Consider the following 18385-nt stretch of genomic DNA (forward strand, 5'->3'; position numbering starts at 1 on the left):
AATGACCAGTCACACGGCTCATCAAATTAAGCTGAAAATTGGACTTGGCGGAGGCTATATCATAGTCTAGTTCAAATGATGGATTGTAAAAAAAACTCTGCTAGGGTTGAAACGTCAGGCCATTAACTTACAACAGTCATTCTGAATCTCATAGGATTTCTCCAACCCCTGGACCACCAGTCAGTTTGTATTATACGAATCGCCATCACAACCAGAGCCATCTACATGTAATATTTACACACAGTTCAAGGTGTCTATAATCATCAATGGCCTCACGACACTCAGAGGCGGGCTTTTAGGGTGCCAAGATGGACGGAAGTCAGGGAATACTAATTTAGAAAAAAAATCATTCCCAAGCGCCGTGGATGGACATTAAACACCAGCTTTCGATTGATTCATCAAGTGGTGAGGTTTGGACTGAGTGACAGTGTTGTCTCATGGGTTTTTGCTCGCTCGGGAGACTTTGCTTTGGTGGAAGGGGAAGTAGTTGTTAATTGTCAGTGGCCAGGACTTGACCGATGTTGACTAATAGTAGATGTGAAAGGGAAAGGAAGTAATTAAAAGTAGCTACTGTGTCTGTGGGGTTGGAGAGTGGCACAACTTTCTGGAACACAGCAGGAATTTTGTTTTAATTTGAAAGCATAATTTGTTTTCATGTATGGCAATTTGCTGCAGAAGTTAAGGACATTAATGAGACTTGGGCGGTCTGATAAATTCTGTTCGGCTGGACTACTTGTGGTTTTTCATTGCTACTGAGTGAGACTGCAATTGAGATCTCACTATTGTGGAGGTGAGTGGGACAAACAGCTCTCCTCTTTGAATGTGTCCGTGGAAACGTTACCTCAGTGTGGCTGAGTAGAATCTAATAGATGTTAAATTTGCATCGGGGATAAAGAATATTATTTTTTCTTTTTCTTTACCCATACACCGATGTGTGTTAGCACTGTATACTCAGTACTTTCCCGAGTCCTGTGAAAAAATATCACAGGCATGTTACTCGGGTGGGATTTGAACCCACGACCCTTGCAATTCTAGAGCAGTGTCATACCAACTAGACTACCGAGGTTGGCGGTAGCTAGAGGCAGTTTGAATCCTGAGTAGAATCGATATCTAAATATCGCTGACTGTGGCAGTTGATCTCTCATGGTTCTGATATGAGTTATATTAAACTTAACTCAGTGTGAAGTGCAACATTTCCTTCTAAACTACAGGCCTTGAACTTCCCTCTTGAGGGTGCACAGCAATTGGCCTCTGATAAGGGGCACTTCTTTGAGGAAAATGTAAATTTGTTTTGTAATTTTGCAAAGGGCACCACAACAAAATCACAGGGCACTCTGGCAATTGCTGTGGGTGCCGTTTCTAATTCGAGGCATGAAACTTGTCTTTAAGTCAAGCAGCCTTTGGGTTTTTATTCTTAGTTGTTCAGAACTTAATACCCCTTTCATCTCTTCTTTTCCTCCCTTGCAGCAACGGGACGCCATCATGAGGGACCTGGCCGAGGAACGGCAGTCGCGTCTTGACGCAGAGAAACGCCTGAAGGATGCCCTGCTGGAGGGCGAGACATACAAGTCACGCCTTGAGGTGCTGCAGGAGGACCTGACCAAGATGCAAGGAATGCTGAACAGCGTCATGGAGTACAAGAGCAAGATGGAACAGATGAAGGAAGAACATGGTGGCATTGTCATGACTCTTGAGGTAATGGCTCCTACTGGCCTAAAAACACCGTCTTTTATATGTATTTTACCTTGTGGTGTCATGTAGGGTGCCTTGTAGAGTGTCATGGCCGAGTGGTAAGGAGCATCAAATTCAAGTTCTGGTGCTGATTCACCGGAGTGTGGGTTCGAATCCCGGTCGTGACACTTGTGTCCTTGAGCAAGATACTTTACTATAATTGTTTCTCTTCAATGAGGGGTAGTATTGGTACCTGGGATGATAGAGGTGGATATTTGAGCAAGTAAAGAAAGCCTGGCATTTGGTATAAACTTGGGTTTAATACCAAATGGTACTTCATCTGAGAATTTCAAGAGAGATTTGTTAGAATATGAGTGTCACTGCAGAGTGTTTTAGAGCATTAAACTCAAGTTCTGGTGGTTAAGTCATTGGAGTGTGGGTTCGAGACCTGGTCGTTACACTTGTGTCCTTGAGCAAGAAGCTTTTATAATTGCTTCTCTTCACCCAGGGGTAGTGTATACATGTATGGTTACCTGGGATGGTACATGTTGATATTGTGTTTGAAAAAGCTTGCGAAGGCCAGGGCAGCTCTGGGTTGTCAACTCCCCAGGAAGCTTGAAAAGGAATCTTTTTGGCCCAATAACTAAGGTCATAAATGCGCTATTAAAACTAGTTGTTATTAATATTCTTTGAAGATGGTAGGACTGATTATTGGCAGATTTTGATTTTGAAAAGCTGCTTTTAGAAATCAAGATGGTTATACAAGCTTCATTTATTGCTAAAAAAGAGGGGGTAGTGAATTAAATAGTACTACCCAAAATAAATTATTGTCTTGACATTGTCTTATGGCCCGTAGCAATTTGAACCAATTTTGATGGCTTAAGTTTTGCACCACTTTATGAGATTCAAAACATTTTCCTTTGAGAAAGACGCTGCTAGGTTCGAAACTTGAGATTTAAAACTGATCACATTTTTTACTTTCACAGAATGAACTGAAAAAGTGCCACGCACACATCAGCAATTTGGAGAGAGAAAACAGCAATCTATTGAGTGAATGCCACGTCCTGGAATCCAAGGTAAATTATTTGTTTCTTTCTTCCCCTAGCATGCTTCGGATGTCTCAAGATTAAAGGCACTGGACACCTTTGGTAACTGTCAAAGACCAGTATTCTCACTTGGTATCTCCCAACGTATGCACAAAATTAAATAACAAACCTGTGAAAATATGAGCTCAATTGGTCATCGAAGTTGCTACAGAATAAGGACAGAAACAAACCAAAAAGTATTTTTTTATTTGAGTGAGAAATTGCCTCTTTTTTTAAAAAGTACATTACTCCAGAGGGAGCCAGTTCTCACAATGTTAGATACGATCAACAGCTCTCCATTGTTCATAACTAAGTCAGTTTTTTGTGCTATCAACTGGTTTGAGTAATTACCAACAGTGTCCAGTGCCTTTAATTCTGATGCCAGTTTTTTTTATGTAACCAACTTACATTTTTATATCCAAGTTTCCTCGAGAGAAATGGAGCCTCCCTAAAGTCATTATAATAATGTGTGAAGATAATTAATATCATGTAATCTCAAGTCATTCAATTCCACCAAGAATTTGCCAAAAGTATAGAAGATTTTGTTCATTAAAAAGTAAAGGAAACTTGTCTTCAGGATCAGATGTTGGCGTAGACAACGTGTACGGTAGTATAGACTGAGTTATAAACAGCGTGACAGGGCATGACATAGTCAGTTTGTCAACAGTTCCAGAGTTATTGAACTCTTCCGCTAATATCTCGTCCAGAGAAGTGGTTTAGCTCGACTTGTTTTTAAAGGGATATTCACTCTGTCTTTATATGTGGCTGTCTGTGGAGCTCTCGTTTTGACACCAGTTCTTTTCAGAGATACCACAACTCATAGTTATTTTGTATTAAAGCTAGGGTGGTTGGTTTGGTTGTTGTCAACTTGCTTATAGCCAAAATTGTCAAGAAAGATACAGTAGTAAAAACCACCTGTGAACATATCTGCTCAGTACAGACATAGTGTACTTGTTGAGAGAACAGCAAAGAACTGTGAAGGTATTTTCACACTAACGTCAGGTGACGGCGGGTACCAATCGTATCTCTGGCGGCAGCATTCGTGAACGCACACAAACCCTCATTCATCTGAGAAAAGATTCATTCATGAATCAATTTTTAGAATCAATATTTGTTATTGATTTCTAATCAACGGGGGCATTTCAGATTGAATACTTTCACTAGATGCTTACTACCATTAACATCTTTATAACGAGTGCGTTTTCAGACAGAATTTTTTGTTAAAAAAAAAAAAAAAAAACATAATTTTTTCAATAGAAAGCTACAATTCTATTATGCAATATTTAATGACTAAGAAATGATGACAACTACAAACGCAATGGTGGATTTCACAAAGATTAGGACTAGTCTTATCTTGAGTTGGCACGGGTTACTCGTCCAAACTTAGGACTAGCCTTAATTTTTTTTTTAATATCTCCTAACTCTTTGTGAAATCGACCCCTGAGCTGGTAACACTGTCCCTTTAGCACTACTGCTTCCTTCTATTAAAACTGGGTGCGGCCTCAAAGGATCTTTTTCCATTTAAGCCTAAATTTAGGTCTGAAATCTAGATTGAGGAGACGCGTTTCAGATGTGGATGTGCAACTTCCTTGGAGAGTGGGCATCAAGGATGTTTAGATGACTTGCTGCGGAGGAGGAAGGGGTTTCTGAATTATATTTCAGTGTCGTCTGGTTATCGTTGGGAGAGATTCTTAAACTGTCTAGGGACACCTTTGGAGATGAAAGATGGACACCAGTATTGATGAATCGGCGTGTCTTGTCTTTCAGTGGAAGGAAACAGAGAAAAATGATGAGGTCACGATAAAGTGTAAATCTAGCCTCTTGAGTTAAGCCCGAACTCCTGATGAGGCATCTGCTAGGAAGTGTTCTCTAATTCCACTGCCGTATGGTTACCTTGCTTCCGCTACCTTTTGCGGGATGAAGATAAGATTGGTACGTCTGTTCTCAGGTTGTTCGCAGGTGATGCTTCATACATGTACATGTAGGCAGTGCTGAATCAGTCATAATCTAGGGGATGGATTTTGGAGGCTTCAGGGTAGTCTTCAGTGAAGATAGAATGTTTAGAACTCCTTTGTTCTGATGTCCACACAGCCTTTGTTACTCATTAATGTAACTCCAAGATTTGTTGTGGTGACGATGTCAGGTGAACATGGCAATAAGCCTTTTTTAGATATGGCGGACATCGTAATGCTACAACACTATTTAGGTTTGGGTAAATTTGCCTGTATACACCCAAACCAAACAGTGCACTCCTATCACGTCCGCCATACCTCAAAAAGGCCTATTTGGACCTACATGTACTCTCTATGGATATCAACTTATAAATACACAACATCAACCAATGTATTGTAGAACACCTTTCTTAAAAGTAAAACAATGCGTCTGGGATATTTTCAATTCCAAGTCGCTCCATGGAGACATTTTGCTGGGGCTAACAGAAACTTCCTTTCTGGAATATGTGCTACAATCTACACAGAAGGTTGTCTTGGATCGGGGAAATGTTTTAATGTGGTTTAATAACGAATGTGTAAAGGTTTGGATATTTATAGCAGCTAAATTTCCTGGGTACTTAATCTCCCTGGGTACTTAATCTCCCTGCTGGTGTCCTTTAGAAGTATGTTCACTCTGAACGTTTTGCTTGCTTGGGCTTAGCGTTAACATTGCATAATCCCAAGAGAGATGAGGGATTTTGTGGATTCGTTAAAATGATGCCCCATGAAAAAGGGTTTTGTTGTAAAGTGCCTTGGATCTAGCTACATGTACTACTAGGATATGTTCGCTATCAGAAGTTCCGGACCCACTTTATTTCATACAGTGTAAAGTCTGCCATCTTTGCCAGCATTGATAGTAATTTATTTAAATACACAACTATGCATTATGCATAAATATAGTGTGTGTCATGCAGAATGTCTGTCAAATTACTTGTATATTGGTCAGTGAACCACTTTGCGATAGATAAACTAGAATGCTTGACTTTTCTCCAAAGCTAAAATTCATGCCTGCAAAGATGGCATCTTTTGGAAACAAACAATAACCGTGGGCCCAGTTTCATCTCTGCTTCCTGCCTTATTCTGTGCTTGCGATCACTTGCAAGCGGCCAATTTCTGCACTTGCTGTGTAAGCCAAGAAGGCCTAGTATGTCAGAAGCAATAATTCCCTGCTTTGTGAAATATGCTTATAATGTAATGCAGAGCCATGAAACTGGGCCACTGGTTCTGTAAATTGTTGCATGTATGACTGATAGGTGACCAATAATATCCTGTTTCTCACGATAATTATTGAATTCCTGTACCTAGGTGAAGGTGACTGGACTCCATCCACCTTCCAATGGTGGCCATTTCTCAAGGTCCTATATTTAGCCCCAAATGCGTGCAGTTTTAATTACCCTTAACAGACAAATCTTGTTCTTTCGGTGAGGTGTGGATGGAGTTTGGAAGTTTGTGTGGGTATTCTTGGTGCCTCTATGGCTGTCTTCTTCCTGATGTTCAATGGCTATATAATGAATACGAGAAATTAGTATGCCTAAAAGGGGGCAGTCTATCGTGTCCATTCAGCATTTTATTCTGGTAATAAAACTGAGAAGTTGCCAAAAGTTCCCAGAAGGCATCAGTGTATCGAGGATAAAGAAATGTTTAACCAAGTAGGAGCTTGGCTGAAAACATTCACAGGAGTTCTCGATTTCACCTGCACAAATCTCCACTGACACATGACTTAAGGTTTAGAGCATCTGTCATCGGCTGTCTGCGGCATACCCTCCAGCTCTGTCGGTTAATTAAAAATTGTTGTAGTAAACATCCCCCTGCCACCAGCCAGCATAGGGGGTAACAACACCAAAATGCATAACACACATTAACGGACTTCCCCCTTTGAGAAAGGAGAGTAAGTGTTTCCCGTTTTAGTTCCGAGCTAATTTGGGATAAATTTTCACAAACCACTAATAAGTTGAGAATAAAATAAACCCTTTTCTGTGATGTGATAGTCCGACTGAACTAGTTTTAATGAATCCAAGATTGTGATACCGGGGGTCTAGCTTATTCCCCATTGTATGGTTCCACCTCTGGGGAGGAGGATTCTTTTTCCTTGGATGGGTCACGTAACAGGAAGAGGAGTTTTTTGGTGATAAGGTTGTAGATCCAGAGCTTAATGACTTTAGTAAACTTCCCTGGTTTTGACAAGATGGCGACGCGGGGAAATCACCGGCATCCGTAACAGCATCTCAAGAAAAATTCAAACAGGCTAGAAAAGTTATCCAGTTTTTCTGGTGGCAGGGCTTCCGCAATATGTCAGCGGCTTGCTCTCGCTGTGGTAAGAAAAGAAGGAGAAACGAGTTTGTTGCTGAATTAAGAGAGGATGAGGGTATTTTGCAGAAACCTGCAAGTAATAACTCCACGTCAGTCAATTTTTGTCTCAATTTTTCAATCAGAAATTATGAGTGGTTTGATACCCTGATTGATGTACATGTACTTGTACACACACATCACTTACACAAATGTGTGTAAAAAGCTGATGTACTTGTAAGTTGAATATGTAATGTACATGCACTGTGTAGTATAAGACTGCCTCCAATGAATTTGTCCAATTTGGTGAATTAGGAATGGTTTAATTTTGCCCTGCCCCCTCCCAAAAAATTGAATTACTCCTGGCGGGCGGGCCTTAATTTCTAAGTACCTGGAGTGGATTCAATATGTTGTTGAATTCTTGTGGTTTGTATGTGGAAGGACAACCCCAAAGTTTCCCATGTGCCTTCTTCCCCAAGGTAATGACTAAATTTCGTCAAGAAAATATTGCTTATCGAGTTACTGCTAAGTGAAAATGGGCAGGACAGTCATAAATTGTACATCTGACATGCTACTTTGGGTGATAACCTTATTCTAGTAAGCATTGTTTTGTTGTGCTTACAATGTAGCTTCTTTTTGTGTTAAATTTAAAGCCATTATACACTTTCGTACAGAAAAAAAAAAAAAAAAAAGTTCACAGATTTACAAATAATTTACAAGGTTTACAGAAGGTAATGGTAAAAGACTTCTCTTGAAATATTACTCCATGAAATGCCTTACTTTTTGAGAAAACATATATCAATTCTTGATAGCGAGAATTACAGATTTATTTTAAACACATGTCATGACACGGCGAAACGTGCAGAAACAAGAGTGGGTTTTCCTGTTCTTTTCTCCCAACTCCGATGACCGATTGGGCCTAAATTTTCACAGGTTTGTTATTTTATATATAAGTTGTGATACACAAAGTGTGGGACTTGGACAATACTGTTTACCGAAAGTGTATAATGGCTTTAAGCAGCTTGCCCAACTTCATAAAGCTGCTTACGAGAACAATTTGGCTGGATACAAGAAAAGGTGGTGCTTGTGACATAGTATTTTGGCTCGAAATTTCAAAACTGACAAGGTTGTAAAGCCAATGTCCATTTGTGTACATGCACAAACACAATCAAGTCCTCAGAGGTGTGACATGTGACCTTCCCTTGGCCTTGTTGCTCCTCGTTACCTTGTGATATTCTCCCCAAACAATCTATCCTTGCCCTTAAAGGGACGAGAATCGAAAGGGCCGAATAATAGAATACGCAGAAAATGCACCCAACAACATCATGGTAACAGTCACGCCTAACTCTATAATCAACACACCCGCTCACCCCTCCTCCTAACCCAAATATTTGGAAGCTCCTAATTAGCTGTAGCTCCCAAGTTCAATGCCAACAAAGTGGCAGGGTGATTTGTGTTTTTCAAGATTGGTAGCGTTTGGAATTGTTCTCAGCTGGCCTTTATAGGTCGGAGTGCCCCACGCCTACCCACACACTGTGACTATGCACCTTGCACTGATTGGCAGGTCTTATTAAATCTCCTCTCGCTAATCGTGAAGTGGTCTTTTTTTTTTCACCTTCGTCTTCTTGCCATGTGCTTGATTATTTTGTTTCCATCAGGAACTTTTTAATCTCTCCGCCAAAAAAGCAGAAGTTATTTCTTCCCTGTCCGGGAACCTATATACATATAAACCTAAAAATAAATCCAGCTATTTTTTGTTCCTTCGGCTTCTTTTTAAAGGATTGAACATTTTCTTTTTTTAAACTCTTTGTGGAAGTTTGGGAGGGAGCGGCTGAGTCAGAATCAACCCATGATCTCTGGACCTGTTTTTGTTCATCAAACAAATTTGTAATGTAAACGTTGACCTTGTCACCACCCCTGGTAAATGCTTGCTGCGTGTAGACCCCTGGTATGAAAAAAAAACCTGATGTTTGATATTTCAAAATGTGTCATGATTTTATGGGGGTATCATGAATGTTGTAAAAACTTTCGATTTATGGTAATTGTGCAAGTAAAGTTTTTTATTTATGTGTAGGTTGCAGGTCTTGAAATAACCCTTGGCCCCTGCAGCAACTGCAGTAGTGAGCTGTGCTTTTTTGCCATTTGCAAAGTGCCAATGCAAATTTAAATTGTCATCATTTAAGTGCCCCCTTACCAGAGAGAAACTGCTGCATCCCTTCTAAGACGACATTCAAAGGCTGACATTGAAATGTAACATAAATTTCGTTTTTGAAATAGCAAGGGCACCAAGGCATTTTTTCCTTTGCAAAGAAGGGCACCACCCTATGAGGAAATTGTCAATTTCTACTGGAGCATTTTGAGGGCACAACAAGGCAATGACCAGTGGGCATGGAGGCAATTGCACTTCATTGCCTCCATGAAGTACCAGGCCTGCACTGTTTCCCACTCTGTCCGACTGTGATGCCAGTGTCCACAGTAACCCTCCCCCTTCTAGGGTAAATCAGGTACATCCAAGCACGTTTGGGGAATAACCGTAAAGCGGACGTAGCCCCAATAACTGTTAAATTCCCACTTCCCTTTCTGATTAAGCGTAACTGATTTAGTGTCATACAGACTGCGTTTTTGTTCTTTCTCTGTAGAGACTTCATTCCCTTTTTTGCTCTCCTCTCACTACCCCCTTTTAAAGATGGAATCCCATGGGTTGCGTTAAATCATGGACCCTCCTTTTGAATCAATGCCCCATCTTGTCAGTTCATTGACTTCCGTACATTTGTAGAATGTATACATATAATGTATACACACAGCTAGAGAGACCAACCAGGGGTGGATTTCACAAAGAGTTAGGACTAGTCTAATCTCGACTTAGGACGAGTAACTCGTCCTAACTTAGGACTAGCCATACCTTTTTGATATCTCCTAGGACTAGTCCTAAGTTAGGACTAGTGCTAACTCTTTGTGAAATCGACCCCTGGGCCCAGTTCCATAGAGCTGCTTTTAAAGCACAAAAAAGTAAGCATAACAAACTTATCCTTATCACAATAAGGTTACCGGCCAAACATGCCACACGTACAATTTGTGACTGGTGTCCTGTTCATTTCTTCTTAGCAGAGAAATTCGGCCCTGGTTAGCAATTTGCTGCTTAGCGAGAATAAGCAGGGTACCAGTCGCAAAATGTACAAATTACATGGTATTTTGGCTGGGAACAGTAAGCATAACTGTGCTGTACTTTACTTAGCTGTTTTTTTTATTGCTTAAGCAGCTCGATGAAATTGGATTCAATGATTCATATTCAATTAATAAACTGAACCTTCTGGATTATTTTAATTTATCCTGTATGAATTAAGTTGGTGTTCTTTCCTCTGGAACTGAGCAACGTGTCCCTGGATCTTATCATGCAGATGTTTCACAGTGTGGTCACCTTGCAGAAAAAACTGATTGATTTAAAAATCAATGACTTGTCAAAATTAGTCTGTGTGCAAAAATAATGCAAGTGTTAACCCTCAATTTGTTGAACCATCTCAGAGAAAGGCACGAGTACTTGAAAAGTGAAGAACAGAATAATGAAATAAGGGAATACATGTTGCAACTGGACCCTTGGAGCAATTGCAACACAATAACTGGTTATGGCAGGTTGTGCTGAACCTAGTAGAATTTTACTTGAGGTGGCAACATCAAAACGAAAAATGTTCTACATCAAGTTGTTTTCAACGTAAACTTAGCTCAGGAGTACTTGAAAAGTAAAGACATAAGAAAAAACTATAAAAAAAGCAGTGAAACAAGGAATTTGTTGTTGCAAATTGCATACTGACTACATGAGCCAACTCCATGATGAACCTAAAGTACAAGTGTATCAACGTTATTAAGAAATGGTAATGGCATGGTGCTCCGGAATTTTACTTAGTGTACCAACGTTTGGATGTTGTCACCACCTCTCAGAAGAAGAAATAATAATAATATTAGTAATTTATTCATTTATTAAAGTTTCATAAAAAATATGTACAGATGCGCATAAAGAAGGAGAAGAAGTAGGGTGAAAACTGTTCAAAAGTTGGCCTGTAGTGACAAAAAGATCGAACAAAACATCTTTCTTTGTGATAATATTTTCTTGAAGACAGTGATCTAATGTGGATCAGTATCGCTATAACAACAAAGGGAATTTGAAACACATGGGACATGTATTTGAATCCTTAATTCTCAAGTCTGGTTCGAGTCTGAGTTAAAAAAAAAAATAGTGAGTCGAGTCGGACTCTAAATCTAATCATGGAGGAAGGACAAGTCTCGGTCCCATGTCACAACAACTCATATCATCCCTTGAAGCTGTATTCTCCATGGATATTAATGGCTGCTATAAAACAGCATTGGTCAGTTAGGTCACTTTTTCCACTTGATTTACACCTGTACGCTGTACTGTTCTCAGGTCATTCACCTGGTCGTAACCTTTCCCATAACTCTTGTCCATAATTGACCAACTCCCATCAATCGGAATCAAGTTCTCTTCTTCTTCTTCACGGTACCTATTAAAACTGTTGAGGTCTGTACCTATTAAAACTGTTGAGGTCAGTTTTGACTCTTGGGTTTTGATTGTTTTATAGATCTGCAGTCGTGAAACTATAATTTATTTATGTGCAAGTCCTGCACCCCGAACCTCGTACATCATTTAACCATAGAGCTATAATTTAAACTCAGGTGCTGACCAACTGCAGGTAAGGCTGCTGTGTTGGGTGACTGGTCATTATGTAGGAACAGAGGTGAAACGTGCGTCGTGTCTAGACTTTGAGCAAAATAGCAGGAACTCTTTAAGGAACCGGTGTGTTGTTCTTAATTCGCATCAGCGAGGGTCGTTAATTTAAACAAAGAATGGCAACTGTGTGTTTGAGGTTACCCTGACGGGAGTATATTGGGACGTCGACGACAGAGTGGTTTGTATCATGTTCGTATGACAGCTGACATATACAGATCCATGAAGGGTGTGGGTTCGAGTCCCACCCAGACTGCGATGTTGATTCTTTGAACTTTGTAAATTGTAGTTGGTAATGGGAAAGGCAGTTTTTCCTGAATAAATGGGCACCACTTTGATGGAAACTAATATTTTGTGCTTAAACATTTAATGGGACACCAAGGCAATGGCCAAGAGAATAGAAGCATTTGCCTCAACCATGGAGGTACAATGTAGCCTCAACCTTCATGAAGTATCATGCCTGACTGTTACAAATTTAAATACACAGCGTTAATTGTCATACTAGTTCAAGCAATCAATTGTATATAGGTTTTCTACTTTGGGTTGGGTGAAAGCCTTTGTTTTGAAAAAATATGGCCCCTGTTTGCCTGCTCTCTTATGTTACTTGCAACCAATGCAGGGCGTTCAAGTTTTAAGCCATATCTGAATGGCAGCTACAGCTACGTCTATGACTGTTGCTAAGAATTATGCTAGGGACGTCCGCACGATGACTCAGTGATCTAGCAGCAGCCTTAGCTGTTAATAAGACACTGCCTTAAGCCCGGTTTATACTTCATGTGAATGTGAATGCGAGGCAAATTTGACGTGAATTTGACGTCACAACCCTCCTTTACCAAGTGAGTTGAGCAGAGTTGGACTGCTGCGAATTTTTCGTTGCGAATTTGTGACGTCAACATTCGTATCGCATTCGCAGGAAGTGAACCGGGCTTTAGTCTAAAAAACAATCTCACTTGCCTTGCTGTATGTGGTCCTTTCTCTATGCTAACTAACACCCGTAACACCCGTTCTGCTCTCTGCAAATCAGTTGAACAGTTCCACTTTGAAGATAGGGGTGTGTAATTTGAAATCAGACAAAATGCATTCCGTTTCCTCCTCTCTATTTATAATTTAAATCCTTGAAACCGAGTTTAGTGGTCCTTAAGGGTACATCCAAGCACAGGATGTTTAGAGAGATTTGTAATTTACTACATCGGCATTGATTGTTACTCATCACTGTCTGCTCTTTCTCTGACTGATTTTACAGCTTGTGGAATCTTCTTTAATCAGAACTTCCAGGGCCCCCAAAGACCCCCTTAAAACCTTTGACTCAATATTAAGTCAGTTTTACTAAAATGGTAGGGGTTTGAATTCTCTGTTTTTAACAGGAAATCTGTTTTTTTAATTCCCCCCCCCCCCCAAAAAAAAATAAAATAAAAAATGTCAAAACATTTTATTTTAACTTTGACCAAATTCATAAGGAAACGAAGACAAAACCATATGGAAACACCCCAGATTGCAGAGTTGGGCTATCAAAAAGCATAGATAAATGAATGTAAGCAGGCTTTCACGCTTTGCGCTAATAGTTCAGGTTTTTTTTCAACAGCCTATCACATCCCTGTATTGGCGACATAATATTAAGCGCATCAACTGTGTAAAGCTTCACAAATGTCATGAAATAGTTATCGACTTGAAGTTGTGGCTAAAGTTGTTTTTTGAAGTGTTAAGTCCGTAGAATAGCTCAGCCCAGCATATGGAATAAAGTTATGATAGAGACACATCGAGACTGTGTGGAGACTCTTTGGGCGTAGAAATACTTCCACTAATTATCTCTGAATATATATGTTTGAGGAATCTTCTACAATGTAATTGGTTGAGAGATTGGGATGGCTCCGTCTAGCTTTGGTCGGGGACTTGGTGGCATGTCATTCCATGTCATGAAAAATGTAAAACATGTGTAGATTTGGGAAGTGGGAATGATTCCAGAATGTTGTTATGATCCAATCATCTTTCATCGTGGTCCTGTTTTTTCTGTGGTATTAAGTCCTTGCTTGACAGGATACGGACAACAATTTACAGGCTACATGTACGTTGTCAGTTTTTGCCGTAATTTCAGTGCACATTTCAAACTGCCCTTTTGCGTTTTACGATGATGTGCATGAAATACAATTATCTCAAAAACTATGATATTTCAGGCTAAGCATTTTTCAAGGGAAGTTTACTTTCATGACCATCTTTATATCATGTCAGTTATGTGCTAGTCTGCAAACAACCTTACCAATTTTTCAAGTTGGTTTAGTCTTTATTCAAGCATGCCAAGTAGATGAAAACCCAAGTTATTTTTTGCAGCCCTATGTGGAGTCTTTTTTATAGACTGTTTCATAATTGTGTGGTGATTTAACTCTGTGAAATCTTTCCTGTCGTGGACGCTTTCCAATGCTCAATCTTCCTTCAGTATTTGATGAGTTATCCCAGTCCGCTTTTAAGAAGTTTCTAAATTTGTACAAGGATGTTTCATTTTTAGAGTTCTGTTTCTCCTTCTCTTGAGAGGGTTAATAAGCAACAGTACTCGTTCTTCAATATTGGCCTTAATGACTTATTTCCTTAGTACTAAGGTGCAGCATTGAGGCATTCCTCTGCCGCTACTGATGAATCAAGACATGCACCGTTTAAAAAATCCTACTTTGAAAAGCAACTGCTTAAAGGCACTGGACACCTTTGGTAATTGTTAAGATTAGTATTCTCATTACTTGTTGTGTTTCAACAACTGCATACAATAACAAATCTGTGAACATTTTTACTCAATTGGTCATCGAAGTTGCAAGAGAATAATAGGGACTTTTCGTTTTCGACGACGGATGGTTCTGCGACGGTTGTTCAGCTAAACGTTGTCGTTTTCAGCACAACGAAGATTCATCCAAAGTACTGTCGTAGAAATTGAGGGACGACCGTCCTCAAAGCCGACGCATGCGCAGATGACGCCAAATGTCATCTTACCCGTCGCAGAACCATCCGTCGTCGAAAACGAAAAGTCCCTAGTGAAAGAAAAAACACCGTTGTTGCAAATATTGTGTGCCTCAAATGCCTAAAAAATGCCTCAGGCCTGTAGTATTATAATGTTTGAGTAAGAAACTATACTTACCCCTTTTCTCAAAAACTACATTACTTCAGAGGGAACCATTCTCACAATGCGTTATACTATCAACAGCTCTCTGTTGCTCGTTACCAAGTAAGTTTTTATGCAAACAAATATTTTGGGTAAATACAAAAGGGTCCAGTGCCTTTAAACATATACATGACTCTTACTTCATCTACAAGGACCTTTGAAATGTACTGAAGCATATGGAAGATTTCATTTTTTTCTGGCAATTATGGTTAGTCCATAGATCAGGATAGATCAGGTCATTTGCAGTTGTGAAAACAGGTGGCAAAAAAGGAAGTATCTTCAAGTGTTCTAACACAGATAAGTCATCTGGAAAATTCTTAGCAGGTGGAGGTCAGAGGCAACCAGGAATTTGTTTTCCATTTTCCTTTTTTTTCCCTCTTGCGTTCTGAACTTCTGTTTTATTTCAAGATCTAAAGTGGAGTGGAAGTAGGAAGCGAGGGCCTGTGAGATATCGGGGATAATTTTGGATTGTGAACGTAATCATATCCATCCCATTGGCATTTTGGTTGCCAAAGAGCTTTTCTTTAGCTAAGAGGTATTAAAAGTGAAAGTAAATTAAAGCAATTTTTGGGGGGAGGGGAAATCCCTTTGGTCATATTTGACTTTTTACTAATTTGGGTTAGGTAGAGTTTGTTTAAATAGCGCCACCAACCGACTGGTGGTGCTGCGTTCTGAGGATGACTAGTGAAAATAGTTTGAACAAGAATGAAACTACGTAGGTAATTGGCTGTGTATAGAAAATTCATTTACAAAGTAGAGTTTGTATAGATGCCCCATCTTGGAAGGAGTTAAATGTATGAGGGAAGTAAGAGGGTTTGTTTAAACAGCGCCACCAACCGACTGGTTTGTCTACCACCTGTTGCCAGCCTAGAGTTTGGTGATCTGTACAGTATATAAACTACTTGTTGTATGAATGTGTATATTCTCTAACTATTTAGGTAGGTAGTTTTGGTTTTGGTGTTGGTTTCCCGCCCAAACTGTCTTCATCAAGTTGATTTAATAACCTGTTTGTGGCCCGAAGTTTGGGATAATGTCACCAGTAAGTTTAACTTCTTGTAGTTACAGTAATCATGTCTTTACCTTCTCAAACATTGTGGGGAGTGAGAATAGTAAGGAAGACAGTTTGACCCCGACTGACAAAGTTGAGGAGGATACTTTGGGTTTATTGGCAGATGAAACTTGCTTTGTTAAGTTCTTCTGCAACATGTGGTTGCCTTACGATATGGTTGGTGTACATGATGGCAACTTACCCTAACTTTTTGAACTTGAGAAATCAAGAGCATGGTGTGCATAACACAAAACAACTGATTTCTCAAAACCGTAAATCTTTCGTAACAGTTAACCAATAATTTCCCCTTAAAGCCATTGGACACTTTCTGGAAACAGTATTGTTCAAGTCCCACACTTCGTGTATCACAACTTATATATAAAATAACAAACCTGTGAAAATTTAGGCTCAATCGGTCATCGGAGTCGGGAGAAAATAACGGGAAAACCCACCCTTGTTTCCGCACGTTTCGCCATGTCATGACATGTGTTTAAAATAAATATCGTATTTCTCGCTATCGAGAATTGATATTGTTTTAATGTTTTCTCAAAAAGTAAAGCATTTAATGGAGTAATATTTCAAGAGAAATCTTTAATTATTACCTTCTGTAAACCCTGTAAATTATTTGTAAATCTGTGAACTTTTAGTTTGTTTCTGTACCGAAAGTGTCCAATGGCTTTAAAATGTGTCTCTGTTCAATTGTCAGCATGTTGACTCCTGAAGGAGTGCATAATAGTTGAGGAAAGACTCTGTCAAATATTCACACGCCATAAAATGGCAAAGAGCCGTAGGGGACTTCCATGAAACAAAAGGAATATGTTGTTCATCCAAAAATTCCAAATTGAGTAACAAATCACTTTCACTACTGCAGGTTTTTTGGTTTTGTGCCAAGGTGTCCTACTTTTATGGCTCATATACACAGGGGATGCAAGGAGCACCAATTTACGTTTAGTAGTTGTAAAGGAAGCCCCCTTTAGCTGGCTTCCCTGTTGCACTAATGGCAATTCATTAATCATAACGAATAACTACACTATAAAAGTGTAGGCGTTAGAAAATGACAACAGATGGTGACAAAGCTGTTTCAAAAAACTCCATAAAAAATCTTAAATGTTGTTTTGCCAGAGGATATGTTTTAAAAAGACACTGGACACTATTGGTAATTGTCAAAGATCAGTCTTCTCACTTGCTGTACTCGTCACCAAGTAAGGTTTTATGCAAATAATTATTTTGAATAATTACCAATAGATGGATTTGAAACCTTGCATGGTGGAGACGCAATTGTGACAATAGAGCATCAGTCATTTTTTATTGTTGGGAAGCTTGGTCCAAATTTCATAGAACTACTGTTTTAAGAGCAGAAAATACCTGTGTAATAGTGCTTGAGAATCTGCTGAAAAACAAACGTGGATGCCCCTGTAAACACGACAAGGTTGTGGGCTCGGCTGGAAATCTTGTTTGGGTAAGCAGCAGTGTTTTGTTCTGGTAAGCAGCAGTGTTTTGCTCTTATATTTTATATGCTTAAAGACAGTGGACACTGTTGGTAATTGTCAAAGACCAGTCATCTCACTTGGTGTATCTAAACATATGGATAAAATAACAAACCTGTGAAAATTTGAGCTCAATTGGTCATCGAAGTTGCGAGATATGAATGAAATAAAAAATACCCTTGTCACACGAAGTTGTGCGCTTTCAGATGCTTGATTTCGAGACCTCAAATTCTAAACTTGAGGTCTTGAAATCAAATTCGTGGAAAATCACTTCAGAGGGAGCCGTTTCCCACAATGTTTTATACTATAAACCTCTCCCCATTACTCGTTACCAAGTGAGGTTTTATGCTAAAAATTATTTTGAGTAATTACCAATAGTGTCCACTGCCTTTAAAGGATTTGGGTCCTTTTAAAATGTCCATAGATTAACATTAAACTTACAGGGTTTGAAGATAATGATAGTGGAAAGCTTCCCTTCAAATATTACTTACTGAGGCGCTGAAGTTTTTGAGAAATGAGTAAAACAATGTCATGAACATGATTTTAAATCACATTTTACCTTTATTTCCTTACCAAACGTGTCATGTGACAGCAAGCAGAAATTACTTGAAAACTTTGAAGCTTGTTTGTCCCAAATATTACAAAGTGGAAGCTATCAATTCACTCTTTTTTTTCTATGTTGTTCAGTTGCCATGGAGCCGGCATGTAAAACTCAAATGATCTCCTTGATTTATTTGCGTACTTAAACAACATTTCAGTCTTCAAAAGTGGGGACAAATTATTTTCAAACTTCTTCAATCGAAACTGAAACAGTGTTTATCATCAAAAACGGAATTACAGTTGTTGTTTTCTTTAGATTATAAAAGAGTCAGCCTGTCGTCAGAAACCAGATTTGCGCTAATTAACTGTAAAAGGGAACAGGAAGATCAAATTTCAA

The 18385-nt window shown here is 39.3% G+C and overlaps 1 protein-coding gene across 2 annotated transcripts in view; it reads left to right on the forward strand.

Moving 5' to 3' along the window:
- The window catches only part of LOC117291297, a 70679-nt gene that overhangs the window by 9571 nt on the left and 42723 nt on the right, over positions 1-18385 (forward strand). For both annotated transcript variants that reach the window (XM_033772932.1, XM_033772931.1), the window contains exons 3-4: positions 1468-1695; positions 2658-2747. In XM_033772932.1, coding sequence (XP_033628823.1) covers positions 1468-1695; positions 2658-2747 — 318 coding nt within the window. The remainder of the gene's footprint in view (positions 1-1467; positions 1696-2657; positions 2748-18385) is intronic.

The sequence above is a fragment of the Asterias rubens genome, chromosome 6 (assembly GCF_902459465.1).
Source record: "Asterias rubens chromosome 6, eAstRub1.3, whole genome shotgun sequence".
NCBI classification, from domain to species: Eukaryota; Metazoa; Echinodermata; class Asteroidea; order Forcipulatida; family Asteriidae; genus Asterias; species Asterias rubens.